This window comes from Panthera onca, chromosome A2, assembly GCF_046562875.1.
Source record: "Panthera onca isolate mPanOnc1 chromosome A2, mPanOnc1 haplotype 2, whole genome shotgun sequence".
Lineage (NCBI taxonomy): Eukaryota > Metazoa > Chordata > Mammalia > Carnivora > Felidae > Panthera > Panthera onca.
This window is the reverse complement of record NC_138340.1, coordinates 7,276,729-7,303,601: the sequence shown is the minus strand read 5'-3', so window position 1 is coordinate 7,303,601 and position 26,873 is coordinate 7,276,729. Positions and strand designations below refer to the sequence as shown.

Below are 26,873 nucleotides of genomic sequence, written 5' to 3'. Positions count from 1 at the left end.
TGCCATAATACGAGCCAGGGTTTCCATACTAAGTTGTGGGACAGCACCAATACCAGGCATGTTTAGTTATTCAGCAACAGTTCTAAAGTTTCTACCATTGTCCTGCGTGATGTGGATTTCAGTGGGTGGTCGTTATGAAGTTAATAAAGGTCCTTTTAAATCCTGATTTATTAGTACATCTACCAAGAATTGCTTGTGTGCGTTATCAAGTGTGTTTTACGCATCTCTTCAATGCATAACTGTTTTGCTTTCTTTAATTTGTTTCTATAAAATACTTAATTTCTGTGTAGCCAAAGGAGTCTTTTTGAAGAAATAATCTGGCTTTTTTGCCTTGCCTTAAAAAATTCTCTTCAAACCCTAGACGACATGCAGATTTTCCATTGTCTTCTGAGGTGTATTAGTTTTAACGACATTTTAATGTTTATTCCTCCAAGAATCTATCTTAGTATGTGGTATGGGATAGTGGGTCCCAAAGATAGCTTACTGTAGTATGACCTATTGCTAAACTATCCTTGACATACAATTTGAAATTTCACTTTTATTAAACAGTGAATTGCTCTATCTACACCTGTTTTGGTTTCTAGACTTCTGTGACAGCAATATATACTTAGAGTCATATCATACTCTTTTTTAACAATGATTTTATACTATGCTTTAGCACTGAATGGTAAAAATATAATGGCAGCTAATGGTTATTACATCTTCCTTCTCAAGGTTCTTCAGAGACATGAAATTTTTAATTTTTTTTTTTTTTAAATTTTTTTTTTTTTAACGTTTATTTATTTTTGAGACAGGGAGAGACAGCATGAACAGGGGAGGGTCAGAGAGAGAGGGAGACACAGAATCCGAAACAGGCTCCAGGCTCTGAGCTGTCAGCACAGAGCCCGACGCGGGGCTCGAACTCACGGACCGTGAGATCATGAACTGAGCCGAAGTCGGACGCCCAACCGACTGAGCCACCCAGGCGCCCCTGGAGACATGAAATTTTTGATGCTTTTACTGATGTAGCTATTATCTCGAGTTTATCTTTTGTGTTTTGCAACAGCTGTATTGAGATATGATTCACATGTCAACAATTTACTCTTTTTCATCTTTTTTTAGACAGTATTTATTTATTTACTTATTTGTTTATTTAAAGGGTGCAAGTGAATGAGGAGCAGAGAGAGAGAGAGAGAGAGAGAATCCCACAAGGGACAGGGAGAGGGAGCCAGAGAAACAGGGCTCACCCAAAATGGGGCTTGTGCTCACCAATTTACTCTTTTAAAACTATTCAATTCCGTGTTTTTTCATATGTTCACACAGTGGTGCAATCATTACATTTTAGAACCTTTGCATCGTTCTGCAAGTACCTTGGCTGTCCAAACCTTATTTTCCTCCTGCCTCAACATCTAAGCATCCACAAATCTTTCTTTCTCTATCAATTTGTGTTTCATAGTTATTTTACAGAAATGAAACCATACATCTTTTGTCAATAATTTCTTTGTGTGTTTTTCTTTTTGTAACATTTAAAAAAAGTATTTATTTTGAGAGAGAGAGAGAGAGGAAATGTGAGTGGGGGAGGGGCAGAGAGAGGGAGAGACAGAATCCTCTGGGTCCATGCTGTCAGTAGTGCAGAGCCCAATGTGAGGCTCAAACCCACGGCAGTGAGATCACAACCTGACCTGAAATCAATCAAGAGTCAGAGTTTAACAGACTGAGCCACCCAGGTACCCCTCTTAGCGTGTTTTTCAAGGTTGATATGTTTTGTAGCATATATCATTTCTTTTTATTGGCAAATGATATTCTATTGTATGGGTATATTACATTTTATTTATTCACCAGTCAGTGAACATTTGGGTTGTTCACACTTTGTGGGTATCAGGAGGAATGCTGCTATGAAAATTCATGTATGTTTTTCTGTGCAGATGTCTTTTTTTCTTGGGTATTATGCTTGCTGGGAAACAATACAAATATATATATTTACATATATATTTATTTACATATATATTTGCATATATTTACATATATATATTACACACATTATCAGGATTTAGAACATCAACATCACCTCCTCCTCAAAAAAACCTATTGTATAGCCAAATTATGGAAAGAGCCTAAATGTCCATCAACTGATGAATGGATAAAGAAATTGTGGTTTATATACACAATGGAATACTACGTGGCAATGAGAAAAAATGAAATATGGCCTTTTGTAGCAACATGGATGGAACTGGAGAGTGTGATGCTAAGTGAAATAAGCCATACAGAGAAAGACAGATACCATATGGTTTCACTCTTATGTGGATCCTGAGAAACATAACAGAAACCCATGGGGGAGGGGAAGGAAAAAAGAAAAAAAAAAAAAAAAAAGAGGTTAGAGTGGGAGAGAGCCAAAGCATAAGAGACTGTTGAAAACTGAGAACAAACTGAGGGTTGATGGGGGGTGGGAGGGAGGGCAGGGTGGGTAATGGGTGTTGAGGAGGGCACCTTTTGGGGTGAGCACTGGGTGTTGTATGGAAACCAATTTGACAGTAAATTTCATATATTAAAAAATAAAAAAATAAAAAATAAAAATAAAAATTAAAAAAAAAAAGAAATTGTGGTTTATATACACAATGGAGTACTATGTGGCAATGAGAAAGAATGAAATATGGCCCTTTGTAGCAACGTGGATGGAACTGGAGAGTGTGATGCTAAGTGAAATAAACCATACAGAGAAAGACAGATACCATATGGTTTCACTCTTATGTGGATCCTGAGAAACTTAACAGAAACCCATGGGGGAGGGGAAGGAAAAAAAAAAGAGGTTAGAGTGGGTGAGAACCAAAGCATAAGAGACTCTTAAAAACTGAGAACAAACTGAGGGTTGATGGGGGGTGGGAGGGAGGGGAGGGTGGGAGATGGGTATTGAGGAGGACACCTTTTGGGATGAGCACTGGGTGTTGTATGGAAACCAATTTGACAGTAAATTTCATATATTAAAAAATAAAAAAAAAAAAAAAAGTATGTGGGTGATGTCCAAAAAAAAAAAAAAAACAAAAACCTATTGTGTTATCCTTTGTAATTACACCCTCACTTATCTCTAACAAGTAGTGGTCTGTTCTCCATCACTGTACTTTCATCTTATTATGTCATATAAATGGAATCATACAGTATGTAGCCATTTTGTTACTGACATCTTTCACCCAGCATCATGTCTCTGATTGAGGTCTATCAATTTCATCATGAATAGTGTTTTTAGTTTTCATTGATGACTCCTGTTCCATTGTATGGATATACCAACTTTTTTAATCCATGTATCCACTTAAGGACATTTGAGTTATTCCTTATGGGCAATTTTGAATACAGTCACTATAAATATTCTTGTAAAAGTGTTTGTGTGCACACAAATTCTTTTATTCCCTCGAGAAAACAGCTAGGGGTGGGAGAAGTGCTTCATATGGTAAGTGTATATGTAACTAATGAGGAAACTACCAATCACCACTAGAGTAGTTGTGCAATTTTCCATTCCCACCGTCACTGTGTGAGAGTCCCAGTTGCTCTGCATTCTCACCAACACTTAGTATTGTTTTTCACTTTAGCTGTTCTAATAGGTGTTTAGTGTTATCTCATCAGCGTTTTATTAGGTCTTCTGTAATTTTTTCACCACATTTTTCTAGTTTTCTATATACAAATCTTTTACCTCTATCGTTAAATATATCCTTAGGTGTTTTATTCTTCTTGATGCTGTTGTAACTATAGTTATAAACATTTCATTTTCAGATTGTTTGTTGTGTATAGAAACACAGGTGATTTTTCTGTGTTGATATTGTACACTGCAACTTGGCTCAATTTGTTTATTTACTGTTGTAGCTTATTGTAGATAAACCATACGTCTTGCTTTTTTTTTTGATTGTACACATTGTGTACATGTGCCCTCTTTTGTCAAAATAGTTCCCTAGTGACTGGTAGGTTGTTCCCAATGTTTTCAGATAACAAACAATCATGCAATAAACAACCTTGTGCATAGAACATTTTGCATGAATATGAGTGTAATTAAGTGGTGAATTCTCATCACTGGAATGGCTGAATCAACTATAAAATCAGAAACAGCATACACAAGGGCACTGAGGTATAAAACAATGAGGCATGTTATTATAGTTGCTAATAGTTTAGTATTATATCATTAACATTAACAAATTTATTAGTATTTCCTAAGCAAAATGCTATGTGGCTACCCTTCTTTCATCTTGTGATGTGTTTTTTGAAAACTGGTCCTCATCGCCCCTACCCCCCACCCCCCCACCCCCCCCACCCCCCCCCAGCGGCTGCCCGGCGCGCAGCTCCCCAGCCCCCTCCCCCTCGGATGTGGCTGGAGCTTGAGGCGCGCAGGGCCGGAGACGCCGCAGACCCGGGACGCGGAGCAGCTCGGAGGCGGTGAACTCTTCAAGTCTGCAATAAAAAATGGCCTCCAATAAAACTACATTGCAAAAAATGGGAAAGAAACAGAATGGAAAGAGTAAAAAAGTAGAAGAGGCAGAGCCTGAAGAATTTGTGGTGGAAAAAGTACTGGACCGACGTGTAGTGAATGGGAAGGTGGAGTATTTCCTGAAGTGGAAGGGATTTACAGATGCTGACAATACTTGGGAACCTGAAGAAAATTTAGATTGTCCAGAGTTAATTGAAGCGTTTCTTAATTCTCAAAAATCTGGTAAAGAAAAAGATGGCACAAAAAGAAAATCTTTATCTGACAGTGAATCTGATGATAGCAAATCCAAGAAGAAAAGAGATGCTGCTGATAAACCAAGAGGCTTTGCCAGAGGTCTTGATCCTGAACGAATAATTGGTGCCACAGACAGCAGTGGAGAATTAATGTTTCTCATGAAATGGAAAGATTCAGATGAGGCAGACTTGGTGCTGGCAAAAGAGGCAAATATGAAGTGTCCTCAGATTGTAATTGCTTTTTATGAAGAGAGACTAACTTGGCATTCTTGTCCGGAAGATGAAGCTCAATAATTGTTTGTGTTGCTTTTTATATATATTTATATATATATATAAAATCTGGGTCTTGGTTTTTTGGTTTATTAGTGTGAAAAAATAACATTCTAATGAAAATCAAGTTTGATATGTTTGTTTTGAAGTAGTATTGGGGGAGTTGTTGGGGTTTTTTGCATCTATAGCACTGGTTACTTTGAACAAATAAAAGCTTTCTGTAGTTGCTTCCTTTATCAAAGAAGATATTTGAGACCATGGTATATTATTCCCCTGCTTTAGAGAACACCTTTTCTAAATGTTGGGGGAAATCTTCATAGTTGTTCTTCAATCAGAATTTGTGTTTAACTCCTATATGCCTAAGGACCATTCTGGGTTTTTTGTTTATTTGGGGGGTTTTTTGTGTATATACTTAAAATACATATGTAAATCGTTTTCTTTCTTTTTTTTTTTTAACATTCCCCAAAATAAAAACAGCATTTTATAACCATGGATAAGCCCACGTTGCTGGGATGCCATCATTTTTAGCAACCTAAGAAATCACTTAAATTGAAAGTGTTCCTGAAGCCTTAACCTTTCAAATTTTGTAATTAATTGGGCTTACATATAACGTAAGCAATTTAAATTGGACAATTTGAAAGCAGCCGTAACAGAATCCATGTCTGCAGTCACACAAATGCAAGTTTGTTTGCAAGATTCCTGAAAGGAAAATTTTATCACTACCAATAACCTCCCCACCCAAATGAAAAAAACCAGACAAGTCCTGGTATGTTTTAATTAGGTAAGCAAAACTTAGTGGACATTTAAAGGTTCCTTCTGGTGAACCATTCCCTTTGAAGAAGTTGAAATCCCTGTGCTGCACTGACTAAAAGGTCATGATTCATGGAATGTTTAAAACTTGTTCATGGAAACCTGATCATAATCAGATGGTTAGAGATGTTGGCAATTTAGCACCTGCTGGAATAAATGGGGGGACAGACCTCTGTAATCTAAATTGTTGACCTGCATGTTTTTTCTTTACCCCAACTCATTCCTTACATGTAGGCTCAATCTTCTCAGTATTTGAGTTACTGGTTCAGCAGAAACCAGGAAAAACAATAACTTTGTAGTCAGAATGTTATCCAATTGTATATTATTTACTTTATTGTAAATACTGGTAAACAGTGGTCAATAAATAGTTTTATATTCTTTAAAAAAAAAAAAAAAAAAAAAAAGAAAACTGGTCCTCATCAAAAAGTCTCTGTGCAGGTAGGCTTTTGGGGAGAATTTGATCCTAGGGAGCAGGAATACAGAACAATGGGAGTAAATCAGGGAAGGAAGGAAAGACAATGAAAGGAATCATTATCATTTTGATCCCTCTATGGGTGACTGGTGCCCCATCTCACCAAACCCTTCTGATATAAATTATGAAGTGTGTCTCAGAACTTGCCACTTGGTAGATAAAAAGACATGAGTTCTATTGGCCAAGGGTGGTCCTGGATAGATTTAATGTCCCCTGTGGTTCTGGGTTGCACATCAATGAATACAGAGTAGATTCCTCAGGTGTCCCATATTGTGGTGTCACAGAAGATTCAGGGCAGGAAGCAGGAGGTATGGGATTTGGGCCTGAGGCAAAGTGCTGACCAGCTGCAGCTGTGCAAAACTTTCCATGGCTTCCATTGACCTAATTACAGCAGACATGGCTGAAGCCTAAGATGTGACAAGAAAGTATGGATTGGTGCCTGTATGTGTTTGCTGGAGCTGCCATAATACAATACTATAGTGAGTGAACATAATCAACAGAATTAATTTCCTTGTCATTGTGGATGCTGGGAGTCCAAGATCAGGGTACCAGTAGGGTTGGTACCTCCAGGAACCCTGTCACTTGCTTGCAGATGCCTGTCCTGCTGCTGCCTCTTCAGATAATTTCTCTGTGCATGCATGCCCCTGGTGTGTTTCTGTGTGTCCAAATCTCTTATAAAGACCTACAGTGAGATTGGCTAAAGGCTCACCCTAATGTACCCATTTTAATTTACCTCTTTTAAGGGGTTTCTTCAAATACAGTCACATTGTTAGGTGCTGGGGATCACAATCTCAACATGAATTCTGGGAGAACTCAGTTCAGCCCACAACACTGTCCAAGATGTGTGTTATATGCCCTTCTGTAATTATTCCTTTTTATTAACCATGCGGGAAGCTTGCTATCTTGACCAGAGTTCTTGTTTCTTATTATATTCCACTACTTACACTACTTTTAAATATGGAGTTTTGCTTTAAGGAGGCAAATAACCTAAATGTACCATGTCAGTAAAATGTATGAGAGAAACAAGGCATTCTGAAATTAACAGAAGGATTAATGAAAGAAACAAAGGGTGTTAGGGTGGCCAGTGATGGGGGTAGCAAAAAATTGCACGAAGAGTAGAGCAACAGCAAGACAGAGCTTATTCCCTCCCCAAGGGAGGAGAGGGGCCAGACATCTAGAGAAATGTTGACCCAAATTTCTGTCAGGCTGGGCCTTTTAAGGGGTTTTGAAAGATGTGGGAAGGTTGCAGCTGTGCCCGTTGCAGGGCGGGATGGGTATGGGGAGGGGTTCAGCTCTTGGCCACATAGAGCAGGGGGGGTGGCAGGTTTTCCAGGGGCTCTGTCCACGGCTCATCTGGGATGTGGGTTGTGGTCAGGCTAGAGAAGAATATGTTTTGTAGTTGGGATCTACTTTCCAAGAATGTAGGGCACCTGACCAAGAAAAGCAGAGTTAGGGCCAAGTGCAGACACCTGTGAGTTTTGTCTATAAGCTTGGCTGGCTGGGGGTGGGGGTGGAGCTCTTGAATAGATTTCTTTCAAAGGGTAACGCACTGTGCACATTTCATCCGGTGACAAATATTCAGTTTGTGTATGTAATGTCTAGTATCAGGCAGAGACTGGGAGAGTGAATGTGACACAGGTCTGCACTCCCCAAATCATTTCTCATTCTACTCTTAGCATTGTTGTGATTGACTGATTTGTGGATTCAAACATTTATTAACTGCTGGATTCTATGAACTTGTATGATGTTTGAAACAAAACAAAGGCCCACTATTCACAGAATTTACCTTTAATTGGGAGAAAGAAAATAAACTAATATATAAAGAGTAATAACAGAGTTTCTGCTAAGTGCTAATAAAAATATTTAGGAATCCTATTTTAACATCATGTTATTGTTCCTTAACCATCCAGGATGCTCCATGTGGGGATTTGTTGATGTTGTTGATGGTGTTGCTCTCTCTGGTATCACATGTTAAAAGGAAAGGAGGGAAGGAAGGAAAGGAGGAGAAAAGGAAGGAAAGAAGGAGGGTGGGAAAAAAAAGAACGATCTTGAGTTTTTTGGTGGAAAGGTTCAGTCCGATGTGCCTGTGAAACACCCCACAGATAATTTCCATTGGCAGTGGCATGGGTTGATCTCATGTTCAGTCTAATGGCAGTAGTGGGAGTGAGAATTAGGTTACAGAGAAGCAGGTCAGAAAGACAAGATTATGCGTGGCTCAGCATTACTCATGCTCCTTGTTTCAAAGTGGGGGAGGAGGAGTGTCTCTTCACTGAGAAGGCACTTTGAGACCCAAAAATAAAGCTGGTGACTCCATACAACTTATACAGTTTTATTCAGGGAAATTTACAAATGGGGGGACAGGTCGGGTGACAATCCAGGTCCTGCACAGCTATTCTCTGCAAAGTCCCGACCCTACTCCACAAATTTTATAGGGCAACAGGATGCTATTTGTGTGTGTGTGTGTGTGTGTGTGTGTGTGTGGGAACTGTTTCAGAGGTTTCACAAGCACCTGACAGCTAACCTTTAATTAGGTTTTGCGGTGCCAGCTATGTGTCAGAAAGGGGAGAGGGGTGCCTGGGTGGCTCAATCAGTTAAGCATCCGACTTTGGCTCAGGTCACGATCTCATGGTTCGTGGGTTCGAGCCCCGCATCAGGCTCTACACTGACAGTGTAGAGCCTGCTTGGGGTCTCTCTCTATCCCTCTCTCTCTACCCCTCTCCCAGTCACTCTCTCTCTCTCTCAAAATAAATAAAAATAAACTTAATAAAATAAAATTATTTTTAAGAAGGATAGGGGGAGAGACTGCTATCTTTAACAAATTTACAGAGGGTCAAAGCAAGCCTCCCCCTATCTGGGCCTTGGCTATATTAGTCTCCAAGGGACCCAAAACAGGTATTCCCAAAACAGGTATTCCCAAAAGAGGCCATGGCCAGAACATGAGCAAGATGAAGCATCAAAGCTGGAGTAGGTATTATCAGTAACCCTATAGTCCTCCAGTTCTCAGCATGGCTCCCACTTTCTAAGGACAGTCCTTCCCAACTACTTACCCTCATGCATCACAAATAAACTCTCATGGACACTGTACATGTTGTTGCAGGCCATGATCCAAATGCTGATGGGGTGGACTGTAGTAAACCCTGTTGTGTCCCTCACTTTTCCATTCAGAATGAAAGGCTTCTTCCCCAGGTTCAGAGAGTGCAGCCATCTGACAGCCCTCAGTCTTCAGCCCTCTTAGAGAATTGCCCTCAGCCAAAGGAAGCAGCCTCACCCATCCACTCATGTCTCTTGCTGTGAAAGCACAACTGCCTGACAGCCATCTGTATCCACCACTGTGTTTGCTCTGAGGATGTTGCTGGACTGCTCCCATCCGCCCACTGAATACAGTAGGGTACCAGAGCATGCCCATTGCCATGCTCACACAGTGACACTGATGACCAGGGTCAATTAACCCTGCCAAAATGATGTCCCCTCTTTCTGACATGAGGGACCTCAAGTGCCAGGTAGCTGGATAGCTTCAGGTTTAATAGGACATTGGCCATGTCGCTGGAAGTGCTACCTTTTAGGATTCAAGACATCTTAACCTGCTAAGGGTTGAGTTGAGGAGACCTGAAGCAAATACTGCCCAAGTGGCTCACTGGGAGTGACATCACACAGGGCTGTTTCTACTAACAAGCTTGATTTCTGAACCCATGTATCCCATATATTGGAGATACTGCACGTTATGATTGTCATTGACTATTGAGTGTATATGCATCCTGTGAATTGTGTAGCTCGAATGTCTGCTGAATGCAAATGTCTGCTTTAAATGTGATCATACTCTTTGGGGGCACCTGGGTGTCTCAATAGTTTGGGTGTCCAACTTCAGCTCAGGTGTTGATCTCATGCTTTATGGGTTCAAGCCCCCCCGAAGGGCTCTGTGCTGGCAGCTCAGAGACTGGAGCCTGCTTTGGATTCTGTGTCTCCCTCTCTCTCTGCCCTTCCCCTGCTCATGTTCTCTCTCTCTCTTTCTTTCTCTCTCAAAAATAAACATTATAAAACGTGACCATACTCTTTGAAATTAAACCTGTTGCAAATTTTTTCACAAAAAATTTTAAAATAGCCATACTCCACAATTTCTTTTCTGTGTTATTTTACCTCTATCCTCACCTTTCCTGACAAATTTCATAGGTGATATATACTGATACCTCTATTTCCTCAATACTCACTCACTTGTCAACACACTCTACTGGATTGTTTACAGCCTCTTTACTTTAGAGGTAAAAAATGAAGCCCTATCTAATATCAGCAAAGGCCTCCATGTCTCTAGCAAATGTCAAGGGATGTTTTCAGTCATTTTGTTAGTCCTTTAAAGAGAACAAAAAACTATTAGCTACTCTGCTTTTGTTCAGAAAGGACCTCTTTTGCTTCCATGACACTGTGGATTAAGTGACCTTTGAAATCTCCAAAGATTCTTCAACAATGAGCATCCCATAAAGTTGATTCCTGGTTTTCGTTCTTGTAGGAATTAAATGTTTCTTAGGAGATATTTTCTCATTTTAAGTCAAACCACAGAAAGAAGAAATTTCTTTTTTTGAGAAAATACCTTCATCTTGGCCCCCTGTTGCTTACATAGACATGACTGCCTGGAAATTTTCCATTCTTTCATCTCTGTATCCCAAGGGACCTGAATTGTTTGGAAAGAGGAAAGTCAGTAGAACAATTTACTCAGTGAGGACCTTTGAGAATTCAGTAACTGAGATGATAATAACATGTCCTTTTGCCCCTTTCCTATAATTCTCTGATGGCAGCCTAGAGGAAAACCCAAATGGGCTCTTCTGGGACAAACTGCAAGAAAAGAAATCTTCAGTGGTAACAATCAGAGAGGGTAAGATCACTGTTTCCCAGTAAGGGCTGGAGGAGTATGAGGAAAAGGGATGAGAAAGTGAGTATTGGGTTTACCTCTAGAATAATGGGACTGGAACAATCCCATAACAAAGCTGAAGCCTCTGTAATTTGAAGGCGATTTACTTGCTACTTAAACCAGTCTTTCCAGCTCTTGCTATGTTTCCTTCACTCTTCCAGAAACTAGAGCCTCTCTCCAATAGGAGTTATTTTCCAGTGAGTCTCCTCTTCTCTATTCTTTCCCATGAATTCTAGGTTCCTGTTTGATTTCCTGTCCCATCATTTATTCATTACCCACTCATTCGAAGTGTGTTATGCATTATTTGCCTTCTTTGTCCCTCAAGTGATTGGATTTTTCTATTATATTCCCTGTTTTTCCTGGCAGACTTGACTTACTGATAGCACTTACTAGTTCTGTGTTGTTGTTTTCCTTTAGTGTCCAAAATATACCTACAAATAATGTAATTATTTCTGGCATTCGGTATTCAGGCTAATATCCATTCCCCAACTTTCTTACTCATCTATATGAATATTCAAGAGAATATTGACTGATTGAAGTTGGAGTAAACTGTCTTGGCTTGCTCACAAATTTAACAGAAATAATTTAGTGTCTTAATGTAGAATACCCTGTTGGCTGCAATTTTAAACAACTATTCTTTTTCCGGTTAAGAAATTGACCGAAGTTTCTTCATGTAGCAAGAGGCTTTTTCCAGGCAGCTAACCACAGTAATGCCTGTTACATTTTCTCAAATACTTTTTCCATTGTGATTATGGTTATGATTCCTCTTCATTTCTCTATTTTTGAGATGCATACTTTTAGCAAACACCCTAGCATTAAGGAACTTTCCATTCCTGAAATACTTGTGTTACTTGTTTATGATATATTACTCTTTTTAAAGAGGTATGACTGTGTTGTATTTAACCTTATTATTCTATTTTTTTTGGTCTACATTTAATCATATGTTGAGCTTAAAGATTCCTTTGTAGTGTTATAGTGGACACTTTCGGTTTCAGTCATTATTATACATCTAACATTTCATGTGTTGAACACCTAGTAAATCTCTAGAAAGACAACGGAGAGCAAAAATAGTCATGACCTCTGACCCACAAATAAACATAAAATCACCATCATGAGAGGCACATTTAGGCATAGTGTAGGATGCTCCACTTGTGCTCCTCACGTGCTCTGTCTGTCCTGAACCTCACTGTCTGCTCTCCTTCTCACTGGCCTCTCAAAAATGTTCCATTACTAAGCTCTTCCAACCATGAGGAAAGTGCACATTCTGTTCCCTCCACCCCAAATGAGTGCCCTTTCCTTATTTCCCTTGATGAACAACTGCCCATCCTTACTCTTGCAGTTCAAGAATACAATTTCAGAAAAGACTTTTCTATGCAACTCCCCAGACAAAATTGGTCCTCAATAATTGTTTCTCTCTTTAATTAATCACACTCTCTAGGCATTAGTAATAACAAGGGCCTCTTTCAATCATGCATAAAGTAAACATTTACTGTCATGTTAACTTTGCCTTTTAAAGTTTTTGCCTTTTAAGTTTTTTTTTTAATGTTTATTTATTTTTGAGAAAGAATGAGCAGGGGAGGAGCACAGAGAGAGAGAGAGAGAGAGAGGGAGACAGAGAATCCAAAGCATGCTCTGTGCTGTCCGTGTAAAGCCCAATGTGGGTCTTGAACCCACCAACTGTGAGATCATGACCTGAGCCAAAGTCGGACAACAACTAACTGACAGAGCCACCCAGGCACCCCTTTGCCTTTTAAGTTAAAAAAAATTTTTTTTAATGTTTATTTATTTTTGAGAGAGAGAGGGAAAGAGAGAGAGAGAGAGAGAGAGAGAGAGAGAGAGAGAGAGAGAGAACATGAGCAGGGGAGGGGCAGAGAGAGAGAGACACACACACACAGAATCTGAAACAGGCTCCAGGCTCTGAGCTGTCAGCACAGAGCCCGACCTGGGGCTGGAACCCACTAACCTGAGATCATGACCTGAGCAGAAGTGAGATGCTTAACCGACTGAGCCACCCATATATATACATATATATATATACACATTTTTTAACTTCTATGAATATATAGAAGTTTATATATGAATATGTATATATACACTTAAAAAAATTTTTTTTAATATTTATTTATTTCTGAGACAGAGACAGAGCATGAGCAGGGGAGGGACAGGGAGAGAGGGAGACACAGAATCAGAAGCAGGCTCCAGGCTCTGAGCTGTCAGCACAGAGCCCGACGCGGAGCTCGAACTCACAAACCGTGAGATCACGACCTGAGCCCTAGTCAGTCGCTCAACTGACTGAGCCATCCAGGCGCCCCATACTTTTTTTTTTTTTTTTTTACAGGGCATAATAAACACCTTTATTACATGACCGAAGATAGGAAGGAGGAAGATTTATTTGCCTTTCCGGGCTTTGATTTTCCTCAGATAGAACTCTAGCTCCTTGCCCTCCAGCACATAGCCATCTGCTTGGCCACACTGGCCTGGTCTTGAAGCGATGCATGCAAGAAGCTTGCCCTGCTGGAACCGCTCCTCCGGAAGACTGCTTATTTTGGCATTCTTTTTCCTTTCATCATATTTCTTCTGAATTTTCCTTGATCGTTTTTTGTTTAAAATCTCCTCCTCCTCGGGAGTCAGCTTGACCCCCTTCTTGTGGCCCAGGGGCAGTGCATAGTGAGACTCGTACCACTGCCGGTACTGTGTGCTATCAATGAGCACGATACGTTTCTTCACCAAGGTCTTGGTGCGGACCAGTTCGTTGTTGGATGCATTGTAGACAACATCAATAATCTTTGTTTTGCGCGTACAACACTCAGAGCCCCAGGAGAAGTTCCCCACGTCCAGCCTCAAGACACGCTCCTTCTTACTGCCTCCCCGAATTCGGACTGCAGGTATACGGCGGGGGCCAATCTTAGTGTCGGCAGCGGGGCGTCCCAGCTCCTACTTCCACGTCTCGTTCTAGGGCTTTCTCTTGCCCCCGGTCTTGCGGTGCTTGTGCCAGTTGTCCCGAGAGATGCCCATAGCTCTCGGCGCTGGCTGTGAAAGGGTTAAAGATATTTTTTAATCTTTTAATTTTTTTTGAGAGAGAGGGAGAGAGAGCATGCATAAGCTGGGGAGAGAGAGAGAGAGAGAGAGAGAGAGAGAGAGAGAGAGAGAGAATCTCAAGCATGCTCCAGGCCCAGGGTGGCATAGAGCCCTATGTGGGGCTTGATCCTGTGACTGGGAGATCATGACCTAAGCCGAAACCAAGAGTCAGATGCCTAACTGACTGCGCCACCCAGGTGCCCCAATTTTTGCTATTTTTGATGAAATCTATTGATTATTTTTCCACAATTAAAGTGCTAAGTTTTAATATAACACACCCCTGCTCTAGAGTGAGTGCACATGAGCACACGCTCCCATACAAGTTTCGTGTTTTGCTTTAATGTGTGTGTGCTTTTGTTTCACCTTTTTTTAAAATCTATGTAGTCCACCTGCTCTTCCCTGTTCTTGGATGAGTCCACTTGGCAGATGGTATTTGAAAGAGGGAGGCATAGGATCTTCATTAATAAGAAGTACTTGATGGTGTTCAAAAGAGCTACCAAGCCTGCTGTGTTTATAATGATCCGAGTTCCATCTCTGATGGCTCTCTCAGTTTAATATTGATAAGCAATAGCCATATAAGACAGACAGACAGACCATAGTGATGGTAAGGACAGAATCTCACATTTATCAAGTGTCCACAGAATGTCACAAGCATCACAGTAGAAACATTACATGCATCATCTCATTTACTTCACTCACCAGGCTTATGGTGTAGGGAACACTTACCACTTCCATGTAGGGGGGGTGTAGTATCTGCAGCTATGAGAGATTAACTTTCTCAGGGTCACACAGAGAGTAAGTTGGTAGACCAAATTTCTATCCCAGCAAGTCTGACTCAGATCCTATGTTCTAAACCACAGCTGTATGCTGTATTTTGGGAGAGTTGTGTATCAAAAGTAAGAAGGAATAGGTTGATTTAAAAAAGCTATCATTTATTGACCAAAAAACTATCATTTATTTACTGCACACGAGCCCTTTGAATCCTCAAAGAAGTTAATATCCATAACCACATATTTAGAATGAAAAATAATAAGACAATAGCTATGTCACATTGATATGAAGCATAAAATTAAGGCGATTTGACTTGAGAATACACATTGAGTAACTAGTATACAGGTCTTTGAATAGTGGAGATTATCAAAGAAAGACATTCAATGTCTTCAGTTGTTTTGAATGGTCATAGAAGAAATTGGTTTATGTACATGGCTTCAAGTAGAATTAGACCAGTGAATAGGAGATAAAAAGAGATGTCTGCTAAATTTTTAAAAGGATACCTAAGAACATTTAGATTGGAAATGAGCTACCATTTGACTGAGTGAATCTTACCTTTGGAAGAACTAATGGAGGGCGAAGGATGTCCACCTAAAGGTGGTATTAGAAGGGCGCCTGGGTGGCTCAGTCGGTTACTGACTGAGTCGGCATTGACTTTGGCTCAGGTCACGATCTCACAGTTCATGAGTTCAAGCTCTGCGTTGGGCTCTGTGCTGACAGCTCAGAGCCTGGAGCCTGCTTCGGATTCTGTGTCTCCCTCTCACTTTGCCCCTCCCCTGCTCATGCTCTCTTTCTCCTTCAAAAAAAAATAAACGTTAAAAAATTTTTAAAGATGGTATTATAAAGGTAATGACTGGCTGATGTCCCAGTTGGGTAGGCACTAAATATTTCTTTTCACTCCTTCTCTAGCAGACACATCAGACACATGGAAGCAGGAAACCATACCAGAGTATCAGAATTCTTCCTCCGGGGCCTCTCAGATGACTCAGAACTGCAGCCCCTCCTCTTTGGCTTGTTTCTGTTCATGTACCTAGTCACTGTGCTAGGAAACCTGCTCATCATCCTGGCCATCCTCTCTGACTCCAACCTCCATACCCCCATGTACTTCTTCCTCTCTAACCTGTCCTCTGTTGACATCTGTTTCATTTCCACCACTGTCCCGAAGATGCTGGTAAACATCCAGGCACAGAGCAAAGACATCTCCTACCCTGGATGCCTCACTCAGCTGTATTTTTTTATGATTTTTGCTGGAATGGATGGTTTCCTCCTGACCGTGATGGCCTATGACCGGTTTGTGGCCATCTGCCACCCCCTGCACTACACAATAATTATGAACCCACGACTCTGTGGCCTGCTGGTTCTGGTGTGTTGGCTCATCATTTTCTGGGTCTCCCTGATTCATGTCCTACTGGTGAGGCGGCTGACCTTCTGTACAGGTACGGAAATTCCACATTTCTTCTGTGAAGTGGTTCAGATTCTCCAGGTAGCCTGCTCTGACACTCGTATCAATAATATCTTCTTGTATGTGTCGACTGCCATACTGGGTGTGTTTCCTCTGACTGGGATCTTCTTTTCCTACTCTCTGATCGTCTCCTCTTTAATGAGAATGTCCTCTGCAGCAGGAAAATATAAAGCATTTTCAACCTGTGGCTCACATCTCTCTGTGGTCTCCTTGTACTATGGGGCAAGCTTGGGGCTCTATCTCAGTCCTGCTGGGATCCATTCTTCCCAGAGAATCCCAGTTGCCTCAGTGATGTACACTGTGGTCACCCCCATGCTGAACCCCTTCATCTACAGCCTCAGGAACAAGGATGTGAAGGGGGCCCTGAGAAGACTCCATAGTCGTGGAGCCCTTTGTCCATGATGGGCCACTGGCCTCAGAACCAAGTAGACATTGTGAGCTCCAAAAGGCAAATAATTGTGCATATAAATCTCTTGGTTTTCTTCCTCCCCTAAAAGACATGCCTCACTTCTTCTATTCTCAAAGTCCCCATGACTTTGCCTTCATTTGGTTTTGGTTTTGTATTAGTTTCTTCTCAATAATCTCTTCAGTAATTCCTTTTTTCGTTTGTCTTCCGTTTGCAGCCCATAACATTCTATCTTTGGTTAGCTTTCCTACAGTCATTCCTGAGATTTTTAATACTTGATGTGAAGCACTTATAGCAAGTGCCTGCATGGTTTCCTCCCAAAACTGTCTTCTCAAATGCTGACATCCTTCACCTTAATTTGGGTGTAAGTTGTTTCTCCCTGGGGGAAACAGAATGGAAACCATACAATAGTCATAACCAAAGTGCTTGCCATATCAAGACTGTGCTTGTTGATCTACATCTGTAAATTTATGTATTTGACATTTACTTAAGATATTTTCCCTCTTTTTCAAAAAGATTGAGATTGGGATGGATCCCAACATGGAAACCTGAATATGATCCCATGCTCCTAAGTTTGCTATCTTAGTGTTCCTGAAAACACTGATGTGGATTTTCAACTTTAAGAGTAGGGATCTTGATTTGAAACCTCATTTGTTCAGGTTTGTAGGTAACATATTGCATAGGATATCACTGAGATATTGCCTCATATTTGTCTTTCTTCTGCCTTCTTTCCTTCCTTCCTTCTTGTTCTCTGCCCATTTCATGTTCTATTGGACCTTTATTTCCCCATTATTGTGGTTTTAAGATATGCCCCCAAGATCCTAAAACATGTAATAATGATTACAATAGACTAAGACTATTTTGGGGGGAGACTATTCATAGTAGGTATTATCAGGAGTTGTAGTTACACACTTGTGAATTGTATTCAGAACTCACTTCACTTGTTAAAAAGAATTTTGATAGAAATGAGTCTGCAGTGAAGAATGGAGTAGTAGAAGATATCAGCATTTCTCCTTCATTCCCCGGGATCCTTTTACTTTCTCCACCGCATAACAATGTTATGACTGCCAATGTTCAGCAACAGGTGCATGGGGGTAGAAGTAACAGGGAAGTATGCCCCAGCATGGACAGATCTTGATGGAGAGGTGTGAGGTATATCATCTTCTTTACTCCTTAGCTGTGATAATTCTCATATTTCCATTTTGTGCCAATTTCCAGTATTTTCCCACAGGATGAAAACTCTGCTCACTTGTTGTGGGAGCTGACTTACGGTATGCTTTATTGGATATATTTTGTTCCCTGTATCACTTCTCCTGTCTCTAACCCATGTCCTTGTTCCTTACTTCTCCCAGTAAAGCACTTGCACATGAATCATTGGCTCAGTGTCTGTTTCTGAGGACCCCTAATGAAGTCAGGTGGTAAAGACTGTGAAGGGAATTAAAACAATATCATAGTTGGAATTTGTGGTTTTGGGACAAAACCAAACTGAACAAAAAACAAGTATTGGAGATATATCTATATCTATATCGATACCAATATCGATATAGATATATATACATACATATATAGTTAGATCTTGAAATTACTGAAAAAAATAATAATTTTTCAATAATATTGGGGTGGCTTCAATTCACTTTGATTCCAGTAAGTTTCTAGCAGTGTGTAATTATTGTCTAATTTGTAATTTGTCCCTACAAATTGAGGAGGGGACCAAAGAGGTAAACATGATTGTAATACGGAGTGGTGAGCATAATAATGTTGGTGTATAAAAGAACCTGATGAAAAGAAAGGTAAAAAGTTTTCAAGTCATCTTGAGTAATTCCAGAGAAAATATTTAAAAATTTATTTCATGAGGGGTGCCTGGGTGGCTCAGTAGGTTAAGTGTCCAACTTTGGCAAAAGTCATGATCTCATGGCTCATGAGTTCAAGTCCCATGTTAGGCTCTGTGCTGAACATCTTGGGGCCTGGAGTCTGCTTCGGATTCTCTCTCTCTCTCTCTCTCTCTCTCTCTCTCTCTGTCTCTCTCTCTCTCCCCCTCCCACCTTGTGCTCTGTCTCTCAAAAAATGAATAAATGTTAACAAAATTTTTTAAATTTATTTAATGAAATTGAGGTATAATTTGCATACCATTAAATTCACCCATTCAAAATGTAAATTCAATAATTTTAGTAAACAGAGAGTTATGCAACCATCACCACAATGCAGTTTTAGAACATTTCTAACACTCCAAAATGTTCCCTTGTCTCCATTTGCAGTTAATGTCCACTCCCACCTAGTCCTAGGCAATGCCTTATCTGCTTCCTGTCTCTATAAATTGGCCTTTTCTAGATATTTTATGTAAATGGAATCATATAATATGTGGTCTTTTGATTCTGGCTTCTTTCACTTAGCGTAACGATTTTTGAGGGTTATCTATGTAGAAAACACATATCAGCATTTTGTTTCTTATGTTTGCAGAATAATACTCACATGTATAAATAAATGTCGCCCTATTTATCCAGAGTTGGTAGACACTTGGATATTCCAGTTTGGGGTTATGATGGATGAACTTTTGCATGTGTGTCTCTGTGTTGACACGTGTTTTCATTTCTTTGGGGTAGACAACTCATGGTGTAATTACTGAGTCACACGGTAAATTTACATTTCATTTGTCAGGATCTGCTAAACTGCTTTTTCAAAGTGGCTTCGCTACTTTGCATTCCCCCAAGAAATGAGTGGTGATCCACATTTTCCACATCATCACCCACACTTGGGATTCAGCAAAAACTTCTTGTGGGAGAATACACTGAGCACTGAGCACCAAATGATCACTAGAAGTTTAACTGGAGAATGGGTTGGGTAGGAAGTAGAGAGGAGAGTGGGAACTAGAGGAGAAAGGAACCACATACACATTAACATGGAGAAATTCAAGACCGAGGCGTTTCAGGAGGGTATACGGAACTGATGACTGAGTTACTGGAAATAAGTCTAGATATGTGGACGGAGGACAGACTATTGAGAGTCTACTTTGACATATTAAGGATTTGAAAGCAATGGAGCACTGGCGCCATGCGTAAACACAGGTGTAGCATGAGGACCTTAGGATTACTCTGAGTGGGAGAAAGTGGAGGCAGAGGGGACAGTTAGGAGATGGTTGAAGTGGTCGAAGGGAGAGATGATGAATGATGAGGCTGTGACCTAGCCAGTGGCAATAAAGTGGGCAGATTTTGGAAGAGAGGTGTATTAATTTCCTTTTGAAGCTGTAACATGTTGCCATTAAGCGGAGTGGCTTAAAATGACACACATTTATTATTTTATATTTCTGGAGGTCAGAAGTCTAAAATGCATCAGCAGGGCTGCTTCTCTCTGGAGGTGCTTGAGAAAGTTTGTTTCCTTGCCTTTTCCAAATTCTAGAGACCCCCCCCCCCCCCCACCCCATTTGTGGGAGTTTCAGCAAGATCCCAGAAGAACCTGAGAATGCAAAGGGGCATTTTGAAAAAGTAGACCTGTGCCCGGGTGGTCAGTTCACTGACCGTGGTCCCAGGTACACACCTGGAAACAGCCATAACCCCATGTGGACTTGGCTACAGCCCCATTTGCCCATGGCACCAGCAAAATCCCTCAGGCCCTGGAAGGAGACACATCCACCCATGCCTCAGGTAACAGATCTGCTGACCTCACTCTGAGAGGCAGACCTTGAACAGCCAGCCTATGACCCAGCTCTAGTCTCTCTCAGCTGTGGTCTTCCCACAGAGGAATCCAGAAGGACTGGTGTCCATCTGTGTCCCTGTAGATTTTGAAGCAGCCCACAACCCAGGTCCAGACTCTTTGCCATGATGTAGGAAGAATCATGCCCACAGAGGGACCGAGGGGGAGCCCCATCCATCAGTGCCCACTGAGGCAGGCCTACAGGACTCGGTCATGGATGTGGAACCTAAGTCAGCTTGTGACATGGCTGCAGCCCCTCTGAGCTGCGTTGTGGAGCTATTCACACATGGCTAGTGAGAGAGCCATACCTTTCCACACAACTGGGAAAATAGCCAAGCTAATGAGGGACCATAAGGCAAGCTAAGGGTCAAGCACAAGCTAGCACAACACCCCCCCCACCAAACCCTGCCCTCCCCCCACCCCGAGGTGGGATGTGTGTAATATTCCACAGGCACTCCTGGCTGCCCAAGAACAAAGGAAAGGAAAGAAAACAAATGGTTAACTGACACAGATCACAGTCAAACAGGACAGGAATCTCCATTAGTTTACAAATGTCTTAGTAAGTTACAAGAAAAAGGCAATCTTATCAATAGCCTAATCTCAAGAAACCTGTGTACTCAGTTTCCTAGAGCCCTGATATCACCCTCCCCTCCAAAGTGATAGGGGGAACAAAGGCAAGAAGGAGATGACAGGTAAAATTAAATTTCTTTATAACCAGCAGCCCAGTAACAAATGCTTGAGGCAAATACAGAGTATAACAGTTCTCCAGCAACTTCCTACTGTCTTAATGTTAACGCATTACTAGAGGGAAAACAACCTTAGCTTGACAATAGCAAGACCCCTGGCATCTTGTGAGTCCTCTTTAACACGTAAAAGTCCTTCAGGAGGCCCTCCTTTTGCCTTTACCTCCCCCAACTCCACAGTATGTAACCTGCCACTCTTCACAACCCCAGTGCAGCTCTTTCTGCCTATGGATCCTGTCCCTGTGCTTTAATAAAACCACTTTTTTCTGCACCAAGATGTCTCAAGAATTGTTTCTTGGAAATAGGCTCTGGACCCCCCACCACTCCAAAACCCCACCACTGCCACCTGTGGACCCTGAAGACCCTGTGCCAGCCCTGACCAAGGTCCTGGAGGCAGTCCTGTCTTCCCAGGACCCAGATAAGGTCCTTTTCCTTATTAATAGGATTTCCAACCACAGGCCCTTCTACAGATCCAGGAGCTGTGGTATCACATGGCTCCAACCCCACTCAACTATGATCCCAGAGGCAAAGCCACCATCCCTGAAACCCAGCAGAAGATCTTTATGTAGTGAAAGAAGCCTCTAAATTAGATGGAAAGAAGTGTTTGCTCCTTCAAACGCACAGACCCTAATACTAATCCCACCTGTCTGCATACACTACCAGCTGACCTGTGAAGAAGGCCAAGCTGAACACCTACCGCATAACATACAACAAATATTACCTAACGTTATATATTTACCATGACACGTTAAAACATATAAAGCTACCATAATCAAGAGTGCGTAACGCACATACATAAATATATTAATATATTACTAGTACACAAGAGTTCTCGAAACCAATGTGTCCGACTTCTGGCTCAGGTCACGATCGCACAGTTTGTGAGTTCGAGCCTCGCGTTGGACTCCATGCTGACAGCTAGAGCCTGGAGCCTGGAGCCTGCTTCAGATTCTCTCTCTCTCTCTCTCTCTCTCTCTCTCTCTCTCTCTCTCTCTCTCTCCCCCCCTCCCCCATTCATGCTCTGTCTTTCTCTCTCTAAAATAAATAAACATTAAAAAAATTACAATAATTGTTTTTTAAATAAGGATGGAATTCCAATTCAGTGTGCCAAACGGTTTATCAATAAGTCGTCCTAAAACAATTAGCCATGTTCTCTGGAGGAAAAAAATGTGGCCGGATCCACTATCACACACTACGTGTCAAAATAAATTCCATTCGGATGAGAGATTTAAATGCCGTTAAATATGTTTAAGAAGAAAATTATAAAATCTGAATAAAATCTACAGTTTGAAGAGACTTTTTAAATCCAAGCAGGAAGTGCAGATAGTCTTGTAAAAACTGCAGAATTGCAGATGGATTCAATGGAATTTTTTCTGGCCATTGTTTTGGTGTCTGTTCCATGAGACAACCAAACTTATTTTGACACCAAAAATGATGATTCTGAGAGAGGGACATCAAATGACTTCCTAAAATTTACAGATGGAATCAAGGCCAGAAAGAAAAACCATTACTACCTGGCTCCCAGTCCTCTACTTAGAATTCTAGACCACACTGCCTTCCCCACAAAAAAAAAAATCTGCTGATACTGAAATTTGTGAAGAGTGTGTGACTCACCTTGTTGTAGGTCGTGTTAGGATGTCCCTGGAAGGGGACAGCCCTCTCGCCAGCGCGCCGGAAGAAACTGAAGGGCAACCAATCACCGAGCGCCAGCACAACGGAAAGCCCCGAGCAACTCGCCAGAACGAACTGAAGGTCAACCAGTTACCGAGCAACAGCACAACCTGGCACGAAAGAAAGACCCACCCGAACCTAAACCCGGAACTGCTGCAGCTTAAAAACCCTACCCCACCATATCTGGGGCGACTTCCCTGACTCCTCTCACTCCTTGAGTCACGGAACCTCGCCCCGAACCTTAGTTCCCGACAAAGCCTTAACCTGCAAAAATTCTTTTTGACTCTAACTCCTATCTTGACCCCGCCCAACGCCTGACACTAACAGGTCGTGATCACTTATGAACTTCGGAAAGCAAAAACAGGATCAAAACAAGTTTATTATGGCCGGGCCAGACAGGGAAATACAACAGGTCCCGAAAGTCTGGCCCCGAACAAGCTTTGGGAATGTCTCATAAAGGCTGTATCGACCACTCGGGTTGCAAAGGGTGGCAGTTTGAAAGGGCGGGCACCAATCACACAGTGTTGTAGGTCTTTAAAATATGAGGCGGGCACCAATCACACAGTCCTGAAGAATTTTAAAATATAACTTGTTGACTCTAGCTAGTTGAATGCTGAAGCATGTTGTTTACAATATTAGTCTTCTATCTAGTTGGAACAGAATGTGGTGCCTGAGAATGGGGAAAGGTGATTATGCCAAGCAGGTTTACAGAAGCTCAAACAAGCAGTTAAGAGGGAGTTTCATCTCTCAGTAACTCAGCAAATGTGGTTTTAAGCAGAACTAATATTTTGGGAACAGGAGAAACACTTCTATGAAAGCCCAAAACAAACACTGGTTCAGCATCTCACACTCTGTGGTCCTTCTAAGCTTACACAGGTCATAGTTTACTCTTGGGCTACAGGAGGCTAGCTATGTTTGTCCTTTACAACCTGAATCAGTCAACCAACAAACTCAAGAGCAGAGTCCTATAGAAATTCACACTGCTGAAGATGTTCCAATTGCTGCAGAAGTGCATGCAATTTCTGAAGATTATGATATAGAGACAGAAAACAATTCCTTGATAGTCTCCACAACCAAACTGAAGGGGAGACTCCAGCTAAGCTTTCCAAAATTCTTGGCAAGAGCCAAGCTTTGAATGTGATGGCCCAGCAGAAGTAGCCTTTACTGAGAGCTAATAGCAGTGGCATCTAGAAATATGAACTTTGTGAGTTCAACAGTAATGAGGGAGCATAAGGCAAGCTGAGGGCAAAGTACAGGCTAACAGCACCTCTCCCCTCCCCCCCCTCCCCCAGGTGGGATATGTGTGATGGTCCTCAGACACTCCTGGCTGCCTAAGAGCAAAGGAAAAGGACAGAAAACAAATGGTTAAACTGACAGGGGTCTCCTTCAGTTTACAAATAACTTAGTAAACTGCAAGAAAAAGGCAATCTTATCCATAGCCTAATCTCTAGAAACCTATAGACTCTGTTTCCTGGAGCCCTAATATCACCCTCATCAAGATGTAAGGGGGGTTTAAGTGCTTGCCATGGTGATGTGGGAAACTAAGGCAAATGAAAAATCAAATTCCCGGGGCACCTGGGTGGCTCAGTCGGTTGAGCATCTGACTTTGGCTCAGGTCATGATCTTGCAGTTCGTGAGTTTGAGCCCCGCGTCAGGCTCTGTGCTGACAGCTCAGAGCCTGGAGCCTGCTTCGGATTCTGTGTCTCCTCTCTCTACCCCTTCCCCACTCATGCTCTGTCTCTCAAAGATGAATAAACGTTAAAAAAAATTTAAAAAAAATTAAATTCCCTTATGGCCAACAGCCCACTGACAAGTCCTTGAAACAGGCAGAGTGACCTCCCTCTAGGAGCTCAGCTGCCTTGATGATGACACTTTGCTAGGGGCAAAAGGGTATCTTGGCTTAACATTATCCTGTTTGCCCCGCCCCAACCAGGATCCTGTGAGTCTCTTTAAACACATAAAAATTCCTTTGCAAACCTCCTTTTTCTTTAACCCCTGAGTATATATTGGAAATTACACTCCAAGCATATGGCCCCTGATATACATCTGAAGGCTCTCATGGCTGAGGTTTTACTAACAGTAATAAATGATGTTTTCCTAACAACAACCAGCCCCTCAAGATCCTGGAAACCTTGCTTCCAAAATACCTTAGAGACTTTCTCTATCCCTGACCCCCTCCCAACCTGAGGATATATAATGAGTTACCCATCACGACCCCAGTACAGCTCTTCATGCCCATGGGTCTTGTGCCTGTGCATTAATAAAATCACTGTTTTGCACCAAAGACATCTTCCAGAAGTCTTTCTTGACTGTTGGCTCTGAACCCCACCATTACTCCCAAAACCCGATCAGCAAATATTTTCCTGATTTAAATCAGCATATGATCCTGAAGCATAAGTGTACTGATTCAGATGTGTGTCAAGCATGCAAGGACAGTTTCTCTCCCAATGTGCTTCTTTTTTTTTTTTTTTTTTTTAATTTTTTTTTTTTCAACATTTTTTATTTATTTTTGGGACAGAGAGAGACAGAGCATGAATGGGGGAGGGGCAGAGAGAGAGGGAGACACAGAATCGGAAACAGGCTCCAGGCTCCGAGCCATCAGCCCAGAGCCTGACGCGGGGCTCGAACTCACGGACCGCGAGATCGTGACCTGGCTGAAGTCGGACGCTTAACCGACTGCGCCACCCAGGCGCCCCTCTCCCAATGTGCTTCTGATCGAACATGCAAACTGCGTGAAGACGAGCCCTACATTTATTGATACTGTGACTATAAAACAGTGATTTTTGAGAACCTCAGCCAGCACACTGCAGACACCCATTTTATTGACCACCTTTATTGGTGTGAGCTGCACAATGTACAGTTCTCCTCATGCAGTGACCTCGACCTACATTTCCGGGAGCACAGCTGTGATGAATGGTACTTGTGTCAGTTTTGTGAGCATGAAACAGTCGATCCAGAAGACGTCCACACCCATGTGGTAAGTGGACATAACTAAAGAGTTAATCATAAATATAACCGCGGAGAAGATGGACAGCTACAGCCTCTTCAGCAAAATTACCTCTGACAAATGTAAAAACTTCTTTGTCTGTCAAGTATGTGGTTTTCGGAGGAGACTTCTGGCAAATGTTAACAGGTGTGTTGCTACAGAGATACTTAAATTTCTCCTCATGCTTGTGATGACTGGGAAAGGCTTTTCAAGGATGCTAGAATATTGCAAACAGTTGAATTCACATTTATCTGAAGGGGTTAATTTATGTCAATATGGTGAATATTCGACAAGACCAACTGAAGAACTTAATATTCATCTAGATTTCAAGCACTAAGCTGACTTACCTTATAAATGTAGTGACTGCTTTATGGGGTTTAGGAAGTGAGAGAGAATTAAGAAGTCACCTTCAAGTCCATGAGACAACTTGATTACTTTCTTTAACTTCCATAATGTTAATGTAAAATAATAAATTTGAGTTTTTATGGGGATGTTTAAAAAAACAAATGTTTGTACAGTAAAAGATGAAACATTAGGGGTGCCTGGGTGGCTCAGTTGGATAAGCATCTGACTCGATTTTGGCTCAGGTCATGATCACACCGCCCTGAGATCAAGCCCCCCATTTGGGCTCCAAACTGGACATGGAGCCTGCTTAAGATGATCTCTCTCTCCCTCTGACCCTCCTCCGCGCTCTCTCTCTCTCAAATAAAAGATGAAACTTTAACATGGCAACCGAGATGACCAGTTCTATAGATACATAAAACACATTTGATGATGCACATGAAAACGATGTTTCTCTTTTTATTGAAGAATAATTGACATACAATACTGGATTAGTTGCAGGCATACACATAACGCTTTGATATACATACACATCATGAAAGGGTCACCACAGTAAGTGTAGTTAGCATCTGTCAACATACACAGGTGTTACAGT

At 41.5% G+C, this 26,873-nt stretch overlaps 2 protein-coding genes and 2 pseudogenes across 2 annotated transcripts; 3 read left to right on the top strand and 1 right to left on the bottom strand.

Annotated features, from left to right (window-relative positions):
* Positions 1–4,298: 4,298 nt before the first annotated feature.
* On the top strand, positions 4,299–6,138 carry LOC132662991 (chromobox protein homolog 3). Its single transcript, XM_078443458.2, has one exon. It carries the CDS (start codon positions 4,423–4,425, stop codon positions 4,972–4,974), a length of 552 nt encoding a protein of 183 aa, XP_078299584.2. The 5' UTR covers positions 4,299–4,422; the 3' UTR covers positions 4,975–6,138.
* A 7,361-nt stretch (positions 6,139–13,499) lies between these two features.
* Positions 13,500–14,159, bottom strand: LOC132678156 (small ribosomal subunit protein eS8 pseudogene; annotated as a pseudogene).
* A 1,729-nt stretch (positions 14,160–15,888) lies between these two features.
* LOC132678157 (olfactory receptor 7D4-like) lies at positions 15,889–16,845 on the top strand. Its single transcript, XM_060630148.2, has one exon. The coding sequence runs from the start codon at positions 15,907–15,909 to the stop codon at positions 16,843–16,845; it is 939 nt and encodes a 312-aa protein (XP_060486131.2). The 5' UTR covers positions 15,889–15,906.
* Positions 16,846–21,555: 4,710 nt separating this feature from the next.
* On the top strand, positions 21,556–26,645 carry LOC132674342 (zinc finger protein 639 pseudogene; annotated as a pseudogene).
* Positions 26,646–26,873: the final 228 nt, after the last annotated feature.